Source organism: Theropithecus gelada, chromosome 7b (assembly GCF_003255815.1).
Source record: "Theropithecus gelada isolate Dixy chromosome 7b, Tgel_1.0, whole genome shotgun sequence".
Taxonomy (NCBI): domain Eukaryota; kingdom Metazoa; phylum Chordata; class Mammalia; order Primates; family Cercopithecidae; genus Theropithecus; species Theropithecus gelada.
This window is the reverse complement of record NC_037675.1, coordinates 68970025-68989329: the sequence shown is the minus strand read 5'-3', so window position 1 is coordinate 68989329 and position 19305 is coordinate 68970025. Positions and strand designations below refer to the sequence as shown.

The following is a 19305-nucleotide window of genomic DNA, read 5'->3' as shown; positions in this document are numbered from 1 at the left end:
ACTTCATGAAAAAAAACAACAACAACAACACTACTTTCTGCGCTATATCAGATTCTGCCAATAGATTTCTTTCTATGTTTCCTTTCTTCTATTTTTTTCCCACTGTCATTTGTCCTCACTTGTAACAATTACTAGCCATTTTCACTAGCTATTAGAACAACAGGGTGACAGTAAGCAAACTATGGTAGATTAATGTCGGGGAAAAATAAGTATTTTTTTTTTCATTGCTGTGTTAATGGCTGACAACAAAGCACACATCAACATGAGAAAAAATATACAAGAAAACATATTAATCAGCTAGGTACAGTGGCTGACATCTGCAATCCCAGCACTTTAGGAGGCCGAGGCAGGCAGGTTGCTTGAGACTGACCTGGGTAACATGGTGAAACCTCACCTCTATTAAAAATACAAAAATTAGCCTGACATGGTGGTGCGCACCTGTAGTCCCAGCTACTGGGGAGGCTGAGGTGGGAGGATTGCTTGAGCCCCGGAGGTGGAGGTTGCAGTGAGCCAAGATTGCACCACTGCACTCCAGCCTGGGTAACACAGCGAGACTATGTATAAAAAAAATTAATATGAGAGAAGCATATAAATTTATTTAATACAAATTTTATATGACATAGGAGCTTTTGTAAAGAATACTTAGGTGGCAGGATTATGGATGTATTTTGTTTTATAAAATTTCAATTTGATGTTAGGTAAATACCAAACATACCTTACTAAAGAGAGAGTGGCAAGGCTGGGCACAATGGCTCATGTCTGTAAGCCCAGCACTTTGGGAGGCCAAGGTGGGAGAATACCTTGAGCCCAGGAATTTGAAGTTATAGTGAGCTGATATTTGTGCCAATGGACTCTAGCCTGGGTGACAGAGTGAGATGCTGTCTCTAAAAATAAATAAATAAAAACGGAGAGGTAATAAAATTTTTAACGTACATCATTTATAAGAATATCAGAAAACATCAAGCCTGTAATCCCAGCACTTTGGGAGGCCGAGACAGGCGGATCACGAGGTCAGGAGATCAAGACCATCCTGGCTAACACAGTGAAACCCCGTCTCTACTGAAAAATACAAAAAACTAGCCGGGCGAGGTGGCGGGCGCCTGTAGTTCCAGCTACTCGGGAGGCTGAGGCAGGAGAATGGCATGAACCCGGGAGGCGGAGCTTGCAGTGAGCTGAGATCCGGCCACTGCACTCCAGCCTGGGCGACAGAGCAAGACTCCGTCTCAAAAAATAAAAATTAAAAAAAAAAAAAAAGAATATCAGAAAACATCAAATACCTACAAATGAAGTCTAATGAAAGATGTGCAAATAATTGTTAAGCATTGCTAAAAGAAATTAGAGAAGACTTCAATAAATGGAGAGATGCCAGGTTCATGGATTGGAACATGTAGCATAGTTAAGGTGTCAATTCTCCCTTAAATTGACTATAGATTCAGTACAATCCAGGCAAAATTTTTGGTGAAAATACAGAAGCCCTAGAATAGCCAATACAATTTTGAAGAAAAGGTACAAAATGGAAAGACTTAACAGAATGAGAAATCAAGACCTACTGTAGAGCTACAGTAATTGAGACAGGTTGCTATTAGCATAAGGGAAGACAAAATAGAACAACAGAACATAATAGAGGGTGTGGAAATAGATCGACAAATATGTGGTTGCTTATTTACAACAAAGGCACCATCACAACTGGGGGGAAAGGGTAGTCTTTTCAACACATGATGCTGGGAAGAAAAATTACCCTTAACCTCTACAAACAAAAATTAGTTCAAAATGGATCATTGGCTTAAATATGAAAGGTAAAATAATTACGCTTCTAGGGAAAGAAAGATAGGCAAAGTTTTTTTTTTTTTTTTTTTTTCCTTTGACACAGGGTCTTACTCTGTCACCCAGGCTGGAATGCAGTGGCTTGATCATAGCTTACTGCAGCGTCGACGCCCTAGGCTCAAGCAACCCTTCTGCCTGAGCCTCCCTAGTACCTAGTAGCTGGGCCACCATGTGCAGTTTTTTTTTTTTTTTTGGTAGAGTCAGAGTCTCGCTATGTTGCCCAGCATGGTCTGGAACTCCTGAGCTCAAACAATCTTCCTTGCTCAGCCTCTCAAAGTGCTGGGATTACAGGCATGAGCCACCATGCCCACAAGACAGGCAAAGCTTCCTAAACCAGACAAAATATTGTACACTAGCCATAAAAGACAAGACTGATAAATTGGACTTTATGAAAATTAAAACCTCTGTTCATCAAAAGACACCATTAGAGTATGGAAAAGTAAGTCACAGACTGTGTTTTACTGCTTGGAGGATATACCTCAATTTAAAAAATTTCCTTAAATGGACAGATGAGGAGACTTCCACTTCTGAAAGGTGGAACAGACATACCTTTGCCTATCCATCCCAGTAAGAAAGCTAAAACCCTTGTGCCTGTAATCCCAGCTACTTGGGAGGCTGAGGCACAAGAATCGCTTGAACCCAGGAGGTGGAGGTTGGAGTGAGTAGAGATTGTGCTACTGCACTCCAGCCTAGGCGACAGAGCGAGACTGTCTCAAAAGAACAAAAAACAAAGGCCAGGCGTGGTGGCTCACGCCTGTAATCCCAGCACTTTGAGAGGTCAAGGTGGGCAGATCACCTGAGGTCAGGAGTTTGAGACCAGCCTGACCAACATGGAGAAACCCCGTCCCTACTAAAAACAGAAAATTAGCCGGGCATGGTGGTGCATGCCTATAATCCCAGCTGCTTGGGAGGCTGAGCTCAGCAGGAGAATCGCTTGAACCTGAGATGCGGAGGTTGTGGTGAGCTGAGATTGTACTATTGCACTCCAGCCTGGGCAACAAGAGCAAAACTCCTTCTTAAACAAACAAACAAACAAAAAAACCCACAAAGTAGTAATAAGGATTTTAGTGACTGGGCACAGTGGTTCACGCTTGCAATCCCAGCATTTTAGGAGGCCAAGGCAAGAGGAATGCTTGAACCCAGGCATTCAAGGTTACAATGAGTTATGATTATACCACTACACTCCAGCCTGAGTAACAGAGCAAGACCCTCTCTCTAAAAAGAAAAAGAATTTTAGAGATCTTGTATTACCACAGTATTTATTCCTAATAATTGAATATTTTTTTAAAATTAAGTACATTTGGCCTTTTTCTTTCTATGACTCTATAATTGTAAAACTTCTTGGCCTGCTGGGCATGGTGACTCATGCCTGTAATTCCAACTCTTTGGGAGGCTGAGGCCGAAGGATCAACTGAGCCCAGGAGTTTGAAAATAGCCTGGGAAACATAGTGACATGCCATCTCTACAAAACATGCAAAAATTAGCCTGATGTGGTAAAGTGTGCCTATAGCCCTAGATACTTGGGGGGCTGAGGTGGGAGGATCTCTTGAGCCCAGGAAGTTGAGACTGTAGTGAGCCGTGACTGTACCACTGCAGCACTCAACTTTGGGTGACAGAGCAAGACCTTGTCTCAAAAAAAAAAAAAAAAAGAAAAGAAAAAGAAAAAAAGAGAAAAAAAACCAGGAAGAAAGAAAAAGAAAAGAAACTTCTTAGCCTGTACAGGTACCTTTCGTATTGTAGACCCTCTGGAAGTCTGGTGAAACGAATGGACCCCTTATTATAATAATACTTTAAAATGTATAACTACATAGGACTTCTAAGAAAATCAACTATATTAAAATATGGTTATCAAAATATTTTAAAAACGTGTTACAGTGATGTTTCTCTTTATTGACACATTAAATAATAATAGCTAGTGATGCGTTTAATAATTACTGCAATTCTGAAGTAGCAATGACTAGAAATGATATTTTGAAACAATTATTGTGAAAAGAAAATATCTGTGATTTCTGTCAGTGACAAAAATCACAAGCTCTAATACTAGTTTGTTGCCTATATTAATAATCAAAAGAAATGTTAAATTTTAATTAGAAGTTAATGAAACTAAAAATGACACACTGATTCTATCCATGGAGCCCAAGTTAAGAACTCCAGGACTACAGGCTTCCCCAAAACATTAACAGTACTTATATCTGAGTGATGGAAATATGGGTGGTTTACATTTTTTTCTTTTCTGCATTTTTCAAATTTTCCACAATAAGCAAATATCACTTTTTAAATTATAAAACACATGATATATGCAATAGTAAAAGGGGTGATGTGGTTTGGCTCTGTGTGCCTACCCAAATCTCATGTCAAACTGTAACCTCCATGTGTTAGGGGAGGGACGCTCCACCATGCCCAGCTAATTTTTTTTTGTATTTTTAGTAGAGATGGGGTTTCACCATGTTGGCTAGGCTGATCTTGAACTCCTGACCCAAGTGATCTGCCCTCCTCAGCCTCCCAAAGTGTGAGATTACAGTCATGAGCCACTACACGCAGCCCATCACCAGTGTTTTGACAGTCCACACAGCCAATCCTGGGTCACATCAGAAGTAAAAATGGAACCCATACACCACTATTACGCATGAGTTCAGTAAATTTATTATCAATTCCATCTGCATCTCCCGCTCCTACTTAATTCCCAGCCAGGTCTTGCCTGTCTACCACGGTCCAAGCAGTCATTTGGGAGACAGAACTCTCAGGCAGTGAAATCCAAACTCCGTACAAGACCCTCTTGGATCTGACCCCTACCTACCTCCCCCATTTCCAACTGTTTTCCTCACATATCAACCTTTCTGGCCTTTTGATTATTTCATTAAGCCAAGTTTGTTCCAATTTCGAGGGGTTTGTCTTTCCTGGTCTTCCTTTCTGGCAAATTCCTCCTCCAGAGCTCCTTCAGTCCTGTCTGGTTCCTCACCCTTTGTAACTCCAGTGTCCTCTTAGAGACTTCCCATGACTGCCCTATGTAAAGTCCTCAGTCAATCCCTGCCAGTCAGCATAGTATTGCCAACAATATTCTCAAGTTATTTCCATATTGTCTCCTACTAGAAAGGAAGCTACTTGAGGGCAGAGACTGTCATCAACATCGTTCACTGCTGCATCCTCAGCACCTCAAACTACCCGGCACAGGAAAAAAGTGGAATGAATACCCATGGACTCTTCTTGCGTCTTTCCGGCTTAGAGAAATCACCTTGCCAAGCAACAGCGTGATTAAAACTGTGGGTTTGGGCTGGGTGCGGTGGCTCACGCCTGTAATCCCAGTACTTTGGGAGGCCGAGGCGGGCGGATCACCTGGGGTCAGGAGTTCGAGACCAACCTGGCCAACATGGTGAAACCCCGTCTCTACTAAAAACCCAAAAATCAGCCGGGCATGGTGGCGCACGCCTGTAATCCCAGCTACTCAGAAGGCTGAGGCAGGATAATCGCTTGAACCCGGGGGACGGAGGTTGCAGTGAGCCGAGTTCGCGCCATTCCATCTCAAAACAAAAACAAAAAACAAACTGTGGATTTGCTTGTTTTTAGACAGGGTCTTGCTCTGCCGCACAGATTAGAGAGCAGTGGCATGATCTCGGCTCACTGCAACCTCGACCTCCCAGGCTCAAGCGATCCTCCCACCTTGGCCTCTCAAAGTGCTGGACTACAGGCGGGAGCCAACGCGCCCGGTCTAAAAACGGTTTTAATCCGTCCGCTGAACTATCGCCCTCGACGGGCTTTGTTCGAAGACAATCACAGAAGCCGGATCAAGGCCGGCCCGGACGAACGCACAGTCATCAGCCCCACACAGGGCTCTCGGCGCGCAACTGAGGCTGCGCAGGCTTAGGGCGGGGCATGGTGACGCGACTGCCGGAAGCGGGTCTGGAGCGGGCGAGACGCCTAGGGCGGGCGATCGCTGTGGAGCGCCGCGCGGTGCGGTGCTGGCGGCCGAGTCGGGGCGTCATGGAGGATGAGCGGAGCTTTTCGGATATCTGCGGCGGCCGCCTGGCCCTGCAGCGCCGCTACTACTCCCCGTCCTGCCGGGAATTCTGCCTCAGCTGCCCTCGGCTCTCGCTGCGTTCGCTCACCGCTGTCACCTGCACTGTGTGGCTGGCGGCCTACGGACTCTTCACCCTCTGCGAGGTAAGGGCAAGTCGGCCCCTCCCCGCGGTCGAAGGTGGGGGGTTCGGCTTTGGGAGGGTCTTTGGGATCTTTGGTCGAGCCCGGACCTCTGGTCGGCCCCTCCTACAATGATAGAACAGAAGGGCGGGAACTCACGGGTTCTGGGGACGACATTCCGCTGCTGGACAGCTCTTTAAATGACGTTTAGTGAAGTGTGTGCTCCTGGACAGTACCTTCCCTCTCCGTGGCTGTGCTCTGCTCGGTGGGTTCACTCAGCACACATCTAGTTCTTGCACGACGGTATAAAACTTTAACTTCCATGTGTTCTATGTAGTATAGGCGCGCAGTAATTTAATTCCAGGAGTTCAGGGAACTCTTAAGTGAATCTTCCTTGTCCATCACTTCTGCTCCTCAAAGTAGTACTGCTAACAATACTTTATGTAGACTTCCACAAACTGTCTTTGCCTCCACAAGTGTGTGTGTTTATCCGTGTGTATAGATAGTGTTAGAGTTCTTCCTAATCTCTGTTTTTCTTTTTCTTTTTTTTTTTTTTTTGTGGCGGAGTCTCGCTCTGTCGCCCAGGCTGGAGTGCAGTGGCCAGATCTCAGCTCACTGCAAGCTCCGCCTCCTGGGTTTACGCCATTCTCCTGCCTCAGCCTCCCGAGTAGCTGGGACTACAGGCGCCCGCCACCTCGCCCGGCTAGTTTTTTGTATTTTTTAAGTAGAGACGGGGTTTCACCCTGTTAGCCAGGATGGTCTTGATCTCCTGACCTCGTGATCCGCCCGTCTCGGCCTCCCAAAGTGCTGGGATTACAGGCTTGAGCCACCGCGCCCGGCCTAATCTCTGTTTTTCAAGGCAGTTTTTTAACCCTCCGTCCTCCCAAACCCTTCCCCAATTTCAAGTACTTTCTAAAGGATTATGAAATTTTGGACGTGTGTGATATCTGTACTCAATTTCCAGATTCATTCCTGTTTTCTTTGAGCCTCAATTTTCTACATCTCTAATATAGAATTCATGCCTGCCATACCAGCTTCATGATATCGTGAGGGTTAAATGCAGTAACTTTGTGACAGCTCTCAAATAAAAAGAATTATCCCAGTTGCCCTTTTCAGGATGAGTTCTAGTTTCATATGTAGTGCCTGAATTGAATGTATTATCCCAGAAGTGATCTTATCAGAGCTAAGTACAGCAGGGCTATTTATTTCTGTAACTTGGATATTGTTTCCATTACTGCATCCATTAGCTTTTTTGCTGTCAAAGCATGTTTCAGAGCATGGTAATTTAGCATAGAAATATGCAGAATTAAGACTGCCCTAATTGTAGGAAACTGTATCTAAACTGTATGTTTGTTCAGGCGAAGGGCTGTACCTCACGCCTGTAATCCCAGCACTTTGGGATGCTGAGGCGGGCGGATCACTTGAGGTCAGGAGTTCGATACCAGCCTAGCCAACATGGTGAAACCACGTCTTTACGAAAAACACAAAAATTAGCTGGGCGTGGTGGCTCACGCTTGTAGTGCCAGCTACAAAAAAAAAGAAAGAAAAAAGTTTATTCGTAAGTCCGTTAAAATGATTAAGTTGATAGCTCCCCTAAAATTTAATTTACAGTATAGTTGAATTTTAGTACTAGCCTGAGTTCTTTTTTTTTTTTTTTTTTTTTTTGAGACAGAGTCTCGCTTTGTTGCCCAGGCTGGAGTGCAGTGGCGCGATTTCGGCTCACTGCAAGCTCCACCTCCTGGGTTCACGCCATTCTCCTGCCTCAGTCTCCTGAATAGCTGGAACTACAGGCGCCCGCCACCACACCCGGCTAATTTTTTTGTATTTTTAGTAGAGACAGGGTTTCACTGTGTTAGCCAGGGTTTCACTGTGTTAGCCAGGATGGTCTCGATCTCCTGACCTTGTGATCCTCCCACCTCGGCCTCCCAAAGTGCTGGGATTACAGGCGTGAGCCACCGCGCCCAGCCTAGCCTGAGTTCTTATAGCCTATGTGTGTGGTCATGTGAGGAGGAGGAAATAGATATTTATTAAATGCCCACTGAGTGCCAGATGCTTTACTGAATTCCTTACTTTAGCCCTAGAACGAAGAAAACCAAAGCTCACAAAGAGGGGTGAGTTATCCAAAGTCTCAAAGTGGTAAATGGCAGATCTGGGCTTCCAACCCAGGGCTTTCTGACTCTGAGACCCTTTCTTTTCCTTTATACCATTGTATAGTTGGTCTTAGGCAAAATTTAAAAACAAAAATCTGTTTTTGTGCCAGGTCCTTTCTGTACTTATCTCTCTCATCCTGGTGTACTCTGCTTACCCCCATCAAGTACCCCAGGACTCAGTGACCACATCTTCCTTTAAACTCTACTGCAACACTTTCTAAGGGCTCTGTGTGCCAAAATTTCTTACCTTTCCTATTCAAAACTGCTTATGAGAGTAATGAATATCTGGAATGAGAAGAAATCTGATTGAAGGAATTCATTCAAACATACAGCTTAACCCCAACCCAAATGAATATTGAATTGTTTCAATTCTACACAGTAAAATGAAGTTGAAAAAAATGCAGATAGTAGGGCATGGATTGCTCTTATTGGAAAGCTGACATGATCAAATCCTTAAGGATTTACTGTTCTTCATCCCTTCATTCCTTCTTGTTTTTAAGTTCACAGTTCTATTAAAGTTCCAGGTTGTTCCCTTGTTTATTCCAACCTGGAATGTTCTTCCCCCTTCCCTTTCAACTAATTATATTGGTCACTAACCACCACCTCCCCTGCACCAATTAAATCCTAGTTCCTTGGATGTGATGGGATATATTCTTGTGTGCTTTAATGTCTTTTTCTTTTTCTTTATTATTATTTTTTTTAACTTTTCCTTTGGCACTTATAGTCAGTATCAGAGTGTCCTCCAGAATATTTTCTGTGTATTAATCTTGCCTTTAATAAATCTATAAGGGTCAGGGCTGAATTGTATTCCTCTCCATTCTTCATAATGCTTATTCGGTGCAATTAATTAACTCAAAATTAGATCTTTCTGGATCATCAGAGACCCAGTACTGAATCCTCCATTCATCAGTCAACAAATAATTATCTAGCACAGAGATAAGCAAACTTTTTCTTTCTTTCCTTTTTTTGAGACAGTTTCTCACTCTGTTGCTCAAGCTGGAGTGTAGTGGTACGAATACCCCTCACTGCAGCCTCAGTTTCCTGTACTCAAGCGATCCTCTTATCTCAGCCTCCTGAGTAGCTAGGACTACAGACATGTGCCACCACACCTGGCTAATTTTTGTATTTTTTGTAGAGACAGGGTCTCACTGGGTTGCCCAGGGTGGTCTTGAACTCCTGGCCTCAAGCGATTCCCCCAGCGTTGGCCTCCCAAAGTGTTGGGATTATAGGCGTGAGCCACAATGCCTGGCCCAAACATTTTCATTAAAAGACTAGAGAGTAAATATAGCAGGTTCTGTGGGGTCTGTCTCACAATATTCTTTTCTTTCTTTCTACAACCCTGTGAAAACTTAAAAATCATTCTTTGCTTAAGATGGGCCAGACAAAACCAGACCACAGGCCCAAATAATTTGCAGATCCCTGATCTAACACTATGGGTTAAATATAAAGAAGTAGAAAGAGACCATCAAAGAAAACCAGAGCTAGTGAGTGGTTGAAGTGGTAAAAAACCAGGTTTTATTCAGGAACTACTACAGTAGGGGAAAAGAGACTTCAGTATAGAATTCCAAATTTCCTCAGTTCTGAATACAGCATGGAAAACTGGAGATTTATAGCCAAGGAGCAGGGTGGGAGTCAGTGGATAGAAAATTACCCAAAGGAAACATCAGGGGCAAGGTGGGATTCTGGCTAAACTGACTTGACAGGATTCTTGCTGAAGGCAGGCCAGGCTGATCAAATACCAAGGGTGGGAATTCTTTCTAAACTGATTCAGCAAGATTCTTGCTACAACTGGGTGGGTAGTGCAGGCCCAACAGAGATGTCAAGGTCAGGGCCTAGAGAGCTTAGAGGAACCTGACTAGAGGTAGATAAAGGAGAGTGTCTTGTCAGTGCAAAGAATAATAAGACACTTCCTGCCCTCAAGGAATGCAGTCCAAAATTACAAAATTTCTTTGATTCTAGGTCATCAATATTTTTTTCCCTGTGCCAGCCTTCTAAGTCACAGCTTTGCCGGGTGCAATGGCTCACGCCTGTAATCCCAGCACTTTGGGAGGTTGAGGCGGGTGGATCACCTGAGGTCAGGAGTTCGAGACCAGCCGGGCCAACATAGTGAAACCCTGTCTCTACTAAAAATACAAAAAAAAATTAGCTGGGCGTGGTGGCGGGTGCCTGTAATCCCAGTTACTAGGGGGGCTGAGGCTGGAGAATCGCTTAAACCCAAGAGGTGGAGGTTGCAATGAGCCAAGATCACACCACTGCACTCCAGTCAGGGAAACATGAGCAAAACTCTGTCTCGAATGAATGAATGAATGAATGAATGAATGCAAGCTTCTGGGAAAAAAGATAAAACAATGCCACATGAAAGAAACACACACCAATAGGACAACACATTTTAACTTCAGAAATGTTAAAGATTGTACATTTGTCTTAGAATCAAGGGAATAAATAATATATACCATTTTTTGAGTCCTTAACACATCACTTAGTCAACTGTAAGTAACACAGAACAACTAAAATAGCCTTAAGAGATCAGGACCTTTTCTGTTAACAAGAAGTCATAAGGTAGGAGGGCTCCAGAGTTCACATAGAAACTCATTTGATTCCAGCTCTTGTCATCTTACTGCTGACACCCTTAGTGTGCCCTACTTGTCCTCCACCTGGTCCTCCAAGTGCAGAAACTGCATTTCCACCCTTAGCGTCCTCTAGTTGTCCTCTACTAGCTCTCCACTAGGTCTGGCAGAGGCCATAGTAGTTCCAGGTATCTAAACCTCATGATGAAGGGAACGTCTCTTCTGTAGATTTTTAAAGATGAATTCATGTTTTCCGGAAGCCCCTCCAGCAGATCTCCCCTCACATCTCATTGGCCAGAGTTGTGTCACATGCCCATTTTTAAACCAGCCATTGGCAGAAGGGGTGGGAACCAATCATGATCACTCACAGTTCAACTGGGGCTGGTGGGTGGCCGTTTATTAGGCAAGCCGTAGTATTTGCTATACTGTACTAAGCACTTTATAATTGTTCAGTCTATGGTTTTGCACTATATACACAGATGGTTCCCAACTTATGATGGTTTGACTTAGGATTTTTTGACTTTAGGATGATGCAGAAACAATACACACGATACTGCAAGTACCCATACAAACATTGTTTTTCACTTTAAAGTATAGCATTGAATAAATTACGTGAGATTTTCCACACGTTACTATAAAATCAGGTTTTGTGTTACATGATTTGCCCAACTGTAGGCTAATGTAAGTGTTCTGAGCACATTTAAGGTAGGCTAGGCTAAGCTCTGATGCTTGATAGGTGTATTAAGTATACTTTTTAATTTTAGTTTTTCATTTGAGTGCTAGAACTCAATATTAAATGCATTTGCATGGGTTTATCAGGACATAGCTCCCTCCTGTATTCTGCTGAGGGAGTGTGAAAGGAAAAGATCTGGGGTCCTTTTTTTTTTTTTTTTTTTGGAGACGTCTCACTCTGTCACCCAGGCTGGAGTGCAATGGTGCGATCTCGGCTCACTGCAACCTCCACCTCCCTAGTTCAAGTAATCCTCCTGCCTCAGCCTCCGGAGTAGCTGGGACTAGAGGCGCATGCCACACGCCCAGCTAATTTTTGTATTTTTAGTAGAGACGAGGTTTCACCATGTTGGCCAGGATGGTCTCAATCTCTTGACCTTGTGATCCGCCTGCCTTGGCCTCCAGAAGTGCTAGGATTACAGGCTTGAGCCACTACGCCTGGCTGGGTCCTTTCTTTTTTTAAAGATACAGTGTCATATTTTGGTACCCAAGCTAGAGTGCAGTTGTATGATCATAGCTCACTGCACCCTCGAATTCCTGGGCTCAAGTGATCCTCCTGCCTCAGTCTCCCTAGTAGCTGGAATTACAGGTGCAAGCTACTGCATTCAGTTGATTTGGGCCCTTAATTTGGAATTTTGGAAAAAATAGTTTCTGAGATTGCTGTGATGATGGTGGACATTTTGCTGATGGAGGTTTTCCCCAGACCTATCCATTTGTTGTCTGGATCTGTTTCACTGTATACTTTTATAGCACCTCAGAACCCAAATAAAAGCAATTTCCTTTTCCTCCATGCATGTTCCCCTCATCTGACAAGAGAAGAAAGGCTTTTTTCCTCTTTGCCTGGAGTTGACTGGTACCACTTGGTAATCTTACTGCCTGTGTCTGGCTCTCTCTTCAGAACAGCATGATCCTCTCTGCTGCCATCTTCATCACCCTCTTAGGTCTGCTTGGTTATCTCCATTTTGTGAAGATTGATCAGGAGACTCTGTTAATCATTGATTCCCTTGGCATTCAGATGACTTCATCTTATGCTTCAGGCAAAGAAAGCACTACCTTCATAGAAATGGGCAAGGTCAAGGATATTGTCATCAATGAGGCTATTTACATGGTAAGTATTTAAAAGGCAGTATTACAGTCCTCTCTGGAGGAGGTAGCCAGCCCATGGGGTGTTCCCAGATCTATACCGAGCCTTAATACCTAAAGTACTTGATGTCACAGAATTAAACATGAAGATCCTCTGCTCTAGTACTTATAGTACTAGAGTTTTCTTTTTGGCTGCCATGTCTATAAACCATAAAAGTGAGACTTATATGTAAAAGGTAAATCTCCTTATTTTTAAAGAGATGCAGCAGGTTTTCATGGATAGAGAATTAGCATTTCAACTTTATCTTCAAGACCAACTCCAAAATTATCACTGGCATTTTTTCCTTCTCTTTCTTTGTTTTTTCTTTTTTTGTGAGACCCTGTCTGTTACCCAGGCTGGAGTGTAGTGGCTTAATCACAGCTCACTGCAGCCTCAACTTCCCAGGCTCAAGCCATCCTCTCACCTCAGCCTCCTGAGTAGCTGGGACTACAGGCACGCACCACCATGCTTAGCTCGTTTTTTCTATTTTTTGTAGAGATGGAGTCTCACTATGTTGCCTAGGCTGGTCTTGAATTCCTGGGCTCAAGCCCTCCTCCTGCTGTGGCCTCCCCAAGTGTTCAGTTTACAGGTTTGAGCCACTATGCCTGGCCCTGTCTTTTTTCATTTAAAGAACAAGAATATACTTTTCTCCCACTTCAAAAGCTATCAAGTGTTCTACTACTTAACCATTTGTGAAAAAGCGTTGAGCCTTCCCTTAGAAAAAAAGAATGTGGCCAGGCGCAGTGGCTTACGCCTGTAATCCCAGCACTTTGGGAGGCCAAGGCGGGCGGATCACCTGAGGTCGGGAGTTCCAGACCAGCCTGGCCAACATGGTGAAACCCCATCTCTACTGAAAATACAAAAAATTAGCCAGGCATGGTGGCAAGCACCTGTAATCCCAGCTACTTTGGAGGCTGAGGCAGGAGAATTGCTTGAACCCGGGAGGTGGAGGTTGCAGTGAGCCAAGATTGCGCCACTGTACTCCAGCTTGGGCAACAGAGTGAGACTCTGTCTCAAAAAAAGAAAAAGAAAAAAGGAATGCAAAATGAGTTTCACAAAGACTTGGAATCAACCCAAATGTCCATCAGTGACAGATTGGATTAAGAAAATGTGGCATATATACACCATGGAATACTATGCAGCCATAAAAAAGGATGAGTTTGTGTCCTTTGTAGGGACATGGATGCAGCTGGAATCCATCATTCTTAGCAAACTATCACAAGAACAGAAAACCAAACACCGCATGTTCTCACTCATAGGTGGGAACTGAACAATGAGATCACTTGGACTCGGGAAGGGGAACATCACACACCGGGGCCTATCATGGGGAGGGGGGCGGGGGGAGGGATTGCATTGGGAGTTATACCTGATGTAAATGACGAGTTGATGGGTGCAGCACACCAACAAGGCACAAGTATACATATGTAACAAACCTGCACGTTATGCACATGTACCCTACAACTTACAGTATAATAATAATAAATAAATTAAAAAAAAAAAAAAAAAAAAAAAAAAAAAAAAAAAAAAAAAAAAAAANAAAAAAAAAAAAAAAAAAAAAAAAAAAAAAAAAAAAAAAAAAAAAAAAAAAAAAAAAAATGAGTTTCACTTAGACTTTGCTATTTGATTTATTTTCTTACAGCAGAAGGTGATTTACTACCTCTGCATCTTATTGAAGGATCCAGTGGAACCACATAGGATATCCCAAGTAGTACCTGTCTTCCAGGTGAGCATAGAACACTTTTACCGTTCTCCAATTAATCCTCAACCTTTTCAGTGGGAATGTAAATTCCTTTTTTCAGAGTATTGGAAGACACCTGACAGCTGTTTTGAGTGATAATTAGGATTTCAGTTATTTGAGAAGTTCCTCTCTTGAGGCAAATATAGTCCTTAAAAATATTATTCATGCATATTTTATTATTTTATTTTATTTTATTTTATGAGACAGAGTCTCACTTTGTCACCTAGGCTGGAGTGCAGTGGTGTGATCGTCACTCATTGCAGCCCCCGCCTCCTAGGCTCAAGAAATCCTCCTGCCTCAGTCTCCTGAGTACTTGGGACTACAGGTGTGTACCACCACACCTGGCTAACTTTTTTTTTTCTTTTTAGTAGAGATGAGGTCTTGCCATATTGCCTAGGCTGATCTTGAACTCCTGAGTTCAAGCAATTCTCCTGCCTCAGCCTCCCAAAGTGTAGGGATTACAAGCATGAGCCAGCACACCTGGCCTCATGCACATTTTAAAGAGCACAATCAAATATATAGCAACCTCTGCCTACAAATCACTATTCATCTACTTTGACTCTGTCAGTCTACTAATGTACAGTTTTTTAGATAGAGGTCATTGATCTCACATTGTACGCTATTGTGTGTCTTGCTTTGTAAATAATATGTATGTGTCCTACAAAGGCCATTATATTTATTATTTTAAATAACTATATTGTATAATATATTGAAATGTCAGTTTATGTAGCCACTCTTGCCACCTTTTAAAATCCTCCCTGGAGTTTTTTGTTTTGCTCTTACAAAAAAAAAAAAACACTTATCAGCTGGTGCAGTGGCTCACGCCTGTAATCCCAACACTTTGGGAGGCTGAGGCAGGCAGATCGCTTGAGCTCAGGAGTTCGAGACCAGCCTGGGCAACATGGTAAAACCCCCATCTCTACAAAAAATACCAAAATTAGCTGAGCGTGGTGGCACACATCTGTGGTCCCAGCTACTCAGGAAGCTGAGGTGAGAGGATTGCTTGAGCCCAGGAGGTCAAGGCTGCAGTGAACTGTGATCATGCCACTGTACTCAGCCTGGGTGACAGAGATCCATCTCAAAAAACAAAACAAAAATTATACAAACATAATAAATTATACAAACATAATAAATTACGAAGTAAATTATTTTAGAGGTAGGTATTTATGCACGTATTTATGTATATAGTTAACCCTGCCTCACTGACCTTTTTCACAAAGGATTTAAGATAGCTAAGTTAAATATTATTTTGCATTATAATTAAAAATTATTTTATTAAAGCTTATGAATAGTTTTATAGATTTCTAGTGTTTAAGATGGGGCTCCAGAGATTGGACAACATTACCATACTTTGGGGCTTTTGTACTTCTTTTTCTACCATCCTGGCTAATAGTGGATTTAGCTTTTTTAGCTTAATATGTAGGTAAAGGCATTTTAAATAGGTAAATTTGTATCTCTTTAAATGATAGGCTTTTCATATTTCCTTGTATTACCTATCAGTATTTCCTCTTATTTTAAACTACCTATCTTCTCTATTAGTCAAGAAGAATCTGAATATTATGTATTTGTACCTGTTTTTATATATTTTTAACAATCTTTATATATTTTAGGTAGTATACTTTTATTAAATATACTTTCACATATATTTTTCCCATTCTGTGGTTTTTCTTTTAATTTTGGTTATTACATTTCATTGTACAAAACATTTTTCAATATTTACATATTAAACTGCCCTTCTTGTCTTTGAGGGCTATTTTATAACGTGTGACATTTCTCAAGGGTCCATTTTGTTTTTCCTCTTTGCTTACTCTTAGAGATGGAGTTCATGAAACTTAGACAGATGAAAAAGCTATCATTTGATCTCCCACTTCACACAATTCACAAGCTGGGCTGTAAGCCTAGCTGGGACTCTTCCCAGCAAGGTGTGCTGAGGCCTAAACTTAACTCCCTGAGCTCACTGCTGTGCCATTTATACCCCTTTATGTGGGTGACAGATTGAAGTTGCATGTGGGCCCAGTACCGTGGCTCAAGCCTGTAATCCCAGCACTTTGGGAGGCCGAGGTGGGCGGATCACTTAAGGCCAGGAGTTTAAGAGCAGCCTGGCCAACATGGTGAAACCCTGTCTCTACTAAAAATACAAAAATTAGCTGGGCATGGTGGTTCGTGCCTGTAGTCACAGCTATTAGGGAGGCTGAGACACAAGAATCATCTGAACCTAGGATGCAGAGGTTGCAGTGAGCCGAGATTGTGCCACTGGGTGTGGTGGCGAGCACCTGTAATCCCAGCTACTCGGGAGGCTGAAGCAGGAGAACTGCTTGAACCTGGGAGGCAGAGGTTGCAGTGAGCCGAGATTGTACCACTGCACTCCAGCCTGGGCAACAGAGCAAAACTCTGTCTCAAAAAAAAGTTGCAAGTTGATGCATCTCCACTGTACTCCCTTATGTTCACTTTGACTCTGCATTTCTCCCCTTTGGAATTCAGAGTGCTAAGCCCCGGCTGGACTGCTTGATTGAAGTATACAGGAGCTGCCAGGAGATCCTGGCACACCAGAAAGCCACATCAACAAGCCCATGAGCCCCAGCGTTCAGAAGGCCAGCATTGTCTTCCATGGGAGATGACTCTTAAACCATAGGGGCTGGTTTTCTGTACTCTAAACCATCACGTGGACACAGTCCTGGGAACCATTATCGGTGTAGTGCATCTCAGAGCCATAGAGCAGGTGACTGAAAATCTAACTCAGTGTATTTCCATGTACTGTAGTGTTTTCCTTGTAAAGTTTTGCCTACTTTACCAAAGGAGGGGAGACCTTAAGAATTTTGACACAGTATGTCAAAAGTAATGTCAGCAAAGAACACTTTGTGAAATTGCTAACCATGTTCAGGTTTACTTTGTTGATGTTTGTGAAGCAAAACCATGGGAAACTGACGTCAGATGTCTTGAGCAAGGTGTATTTTCCAATATTACCCCTTGTGTAAAGTTACAAAAAAAACCAAGCCCTCCACGTACTGGTTAGCAGGAAGAAATGTCCTACAAAAGGTGAGTCTGTCAACCTAGCGCCTGTGTTCTGTACAGGGCTTATTTACTCTTAATAAACAGATCTTCCAAAACACACAGTTACCTGATTCACAGATAGCTGCTTTTTATTGACAAACAAGATCATGGTATTTCAGTCATGGTATCAAGCACATTAATACTTTTCTGTTACTCAGCAATTTTTAAAAATCAGTTCAAAAGCTACTTTTGCCAAGAGGGATGAGACAAAAGGCCACACAGAAATTTGACTTTGGTTTTCAGACACGGGACTCTCATGTTAACAAAGAATAAATAAGCAAATTATTGAATCCTTTGTTTCTAAGGCAGTTTCTTCTGTATAAAATTAATAAACTAAAGGAGAATTCCTGAAGGGTTGGGGAGGAGAGAGGGTGGGGGAAATAGATTGATCCCAAATTCAGTGTGAACACAGCTCCATTCTTGTTTACCCTTCCTTCGGACTCCTACTTTTCTTTTAAACTCTCTGGGTAGATAATGTTATTCTTATTGGCCTTAGAGACACCCAAGATATTATAAAACCAGAGCTGTTATGTCTGTCACCAGCCCTGCAGGAATTATTCAGGAACCTGTGGTACATGTGACTTGTTCGAGGTAGAAATGTCTCAGCTAGATCCCCAAATCCTGGGGTGAAAGGTGTGAACAGAAATGGCTGTAAAACTACTTGCCTTGCACAGTCAAGTACATGTAAAAGAGGCAGAGAATTGGATGTGCTCCTTTTTTCCTCATGCTTGTCAGTTTACAGGGTGAGAGAGGAAAAGCTTACAGCAGCTGAGATGTTCAGATAAACTAGTTCCAGCCTCGCAGTTTTTGCTGTGCACAATATACACACATTGTTGGGATTAAGGGCTTGGTTTTGGGTGCTACTGCTAAATATACAGTTTTCAGCACTTTATTGACAGATAGTAAGGCTGCCTTAGAGCTAGGAAATAAAACTCAGCTTCTTAGATGTTGGAAAATCAGTGTATGAACTCTTTCATTTTGTTTTTGTTAAGGGAGGGTGTGTCTACACCCTGTCTAGAGGAGACTGTCTAGTCTCCTCTGCACTCAGTCAGAAGGTCTGAATTGAGGGGGATTATGGTATTATCAGTAAGGCAAAGGAGGAAAGAAACTTTCTTTTACCTGCTACTCGTAGGCTAGGGCAAGTGTCACATACGTATCCTCACCCTCAAACTAATTCCCAGCAGAAGTTTGCCAGAAGTCTTAAGGAGCATATCCAGGCCCACATGCCTGAAATAGTGTTCTGTGTTTCTGACTCATTTTTGGTAGTCTTATAGCAGCAAAAAGCAGAGTGCATTTGCTTGGTCTTTTACAAGAACAAGGAAACAAATGATGGCCCACTATAGTGAACACAGCCTTCACTGAGCCCTGTCCAGTCGTTAAAATGAGACAGGGAGGGGTCAGATTGGACCTACCCCCTGCCCTTGCTTGCACATTGTGTGGTACTGGGTTTGGCCTACAGTCCAGTGTGAGGGAAACAGCTTGAATCTTAGCAGGGATAGCATGTTATCCTGCAAAGACTGCCACAGAAGGGGCTGTACCAATGCCTACATACCAATAATGGGGAAAAGTGAGTCTATTCTTTTTTCTCCAGCTCTGCCAGCACCTTTCCCATTTGGGCAAGGCAGCCCAGTTTAGTGAGTTCTAGGCTTCTGACAGTGTAGGAGAATTGGAAATTTTAGTCCTATCCTGTTTAGCGACGTTCAGAAAACTTCAAGTATAAATAAGACCATATACAATATTAAAAAATTAGCTTCCAGGCTGGGCACGTTGGCTCATGTCTGTAATCCTAGCACTTTGAGAGGCCAAGGTGGGTGGATCAGCTGAGGTCAGGAGTTTGAGACCAGCCTGGCCAACATGGTAAAACCCCGTCTCTACTAAAAATACAAAAATTAGCCGGGCATGGTGGCACACACCTGTAATCCCAGCTACTCAGGAGGCTGAGGCAGGACAATTGCTTGAACCCAGGAGGCAGAGGTTGCAGTGAGCCGA

The 19305-nt window shown here is 42.9% G+C and overlaps 2 protein-coding genes across 6 annotated transcripts in view; one reads left to right on the top strand and one right to left on the bottom strand.

Moving 5' to 3' along the window:
- Positions 1 to 5705: 5705 nt before the first annotated feature.
- On the top strand, positions 5706 to 18272 carry PIGH (phosphatidylinositol glycan anchor biosynthesis class H). 5 transcript variants are annotated; one of them, XM_025391556.1, is made up of 4 exons: positions 5706 to 5982; positions 12303 to 12512; positions 14170 to 14250; positions 16747 to 18272. In XM_025391556.1, exons 1-4 carry the CDS (start codon positions 5803 to 5805, stop codon positions 16837 to 16839), a joined length of 564 nt encoding a protein of 187 aa, XP_025247341.1. In that variant the 5' UTR covers positions 5706 to 5802; the 3' UTR covers positions 16840 to 18272. The 5 variants fall into 5 exon arrangements, with proteins under 5 accessions (XP_025247341.1, XP_025247340.1, XP_025247342.1 ...); XM_025391555.1 differs by having other exon boundaries at positions 14167 to 14250; XM_025391557.1 differs by having other exon boundaries at positions 5719 to 5982; positions 12308 to 12512; positions 14167 to 14250; positions 16747 to 17346.
- The window catches only part of PLEKHH1 (pleckstrin homology, MyTH4 and FERM domain containing H1), a 56284-nt gene continuing 54361 nt past the window's right edge, over positions 17383 to 19305 (bottom strand). The window contains exon 32 of the mRNA XM_025391553.1: positions 17383 to 19284. The gene's annotated coding sequence lies outside the window, so the exon portion shown is untranslated. The remainder of the gene's footprint in view (positions 19285 to 19305) is intronic.

Excerpts from the sequence above, each read along its gene's own strand:
- PIGH (XM_025391555.1), top strand. The coding sequence starts at position 5,803 with ATGGAGGATGAGCGGAGCTTTTCGGATATCTGCGGCGGCCGCCTGGCC. Across the intron at positions 5,983-12,302 it reads GACTCTTCACCCTCTGCGAG|AACAGCATGATCCTCTCTGC; the intron begins GTAAGGGCAAGT and ends CTCTCTCTTCAG. Across the intron at positions 12,513-14,166 it reads TCAATGAGGCTATTTACATG|CAGAAGGTGATTTACTACCT; the intron begins GTAAGTATTTAA and ends ATTTTCTTACAG.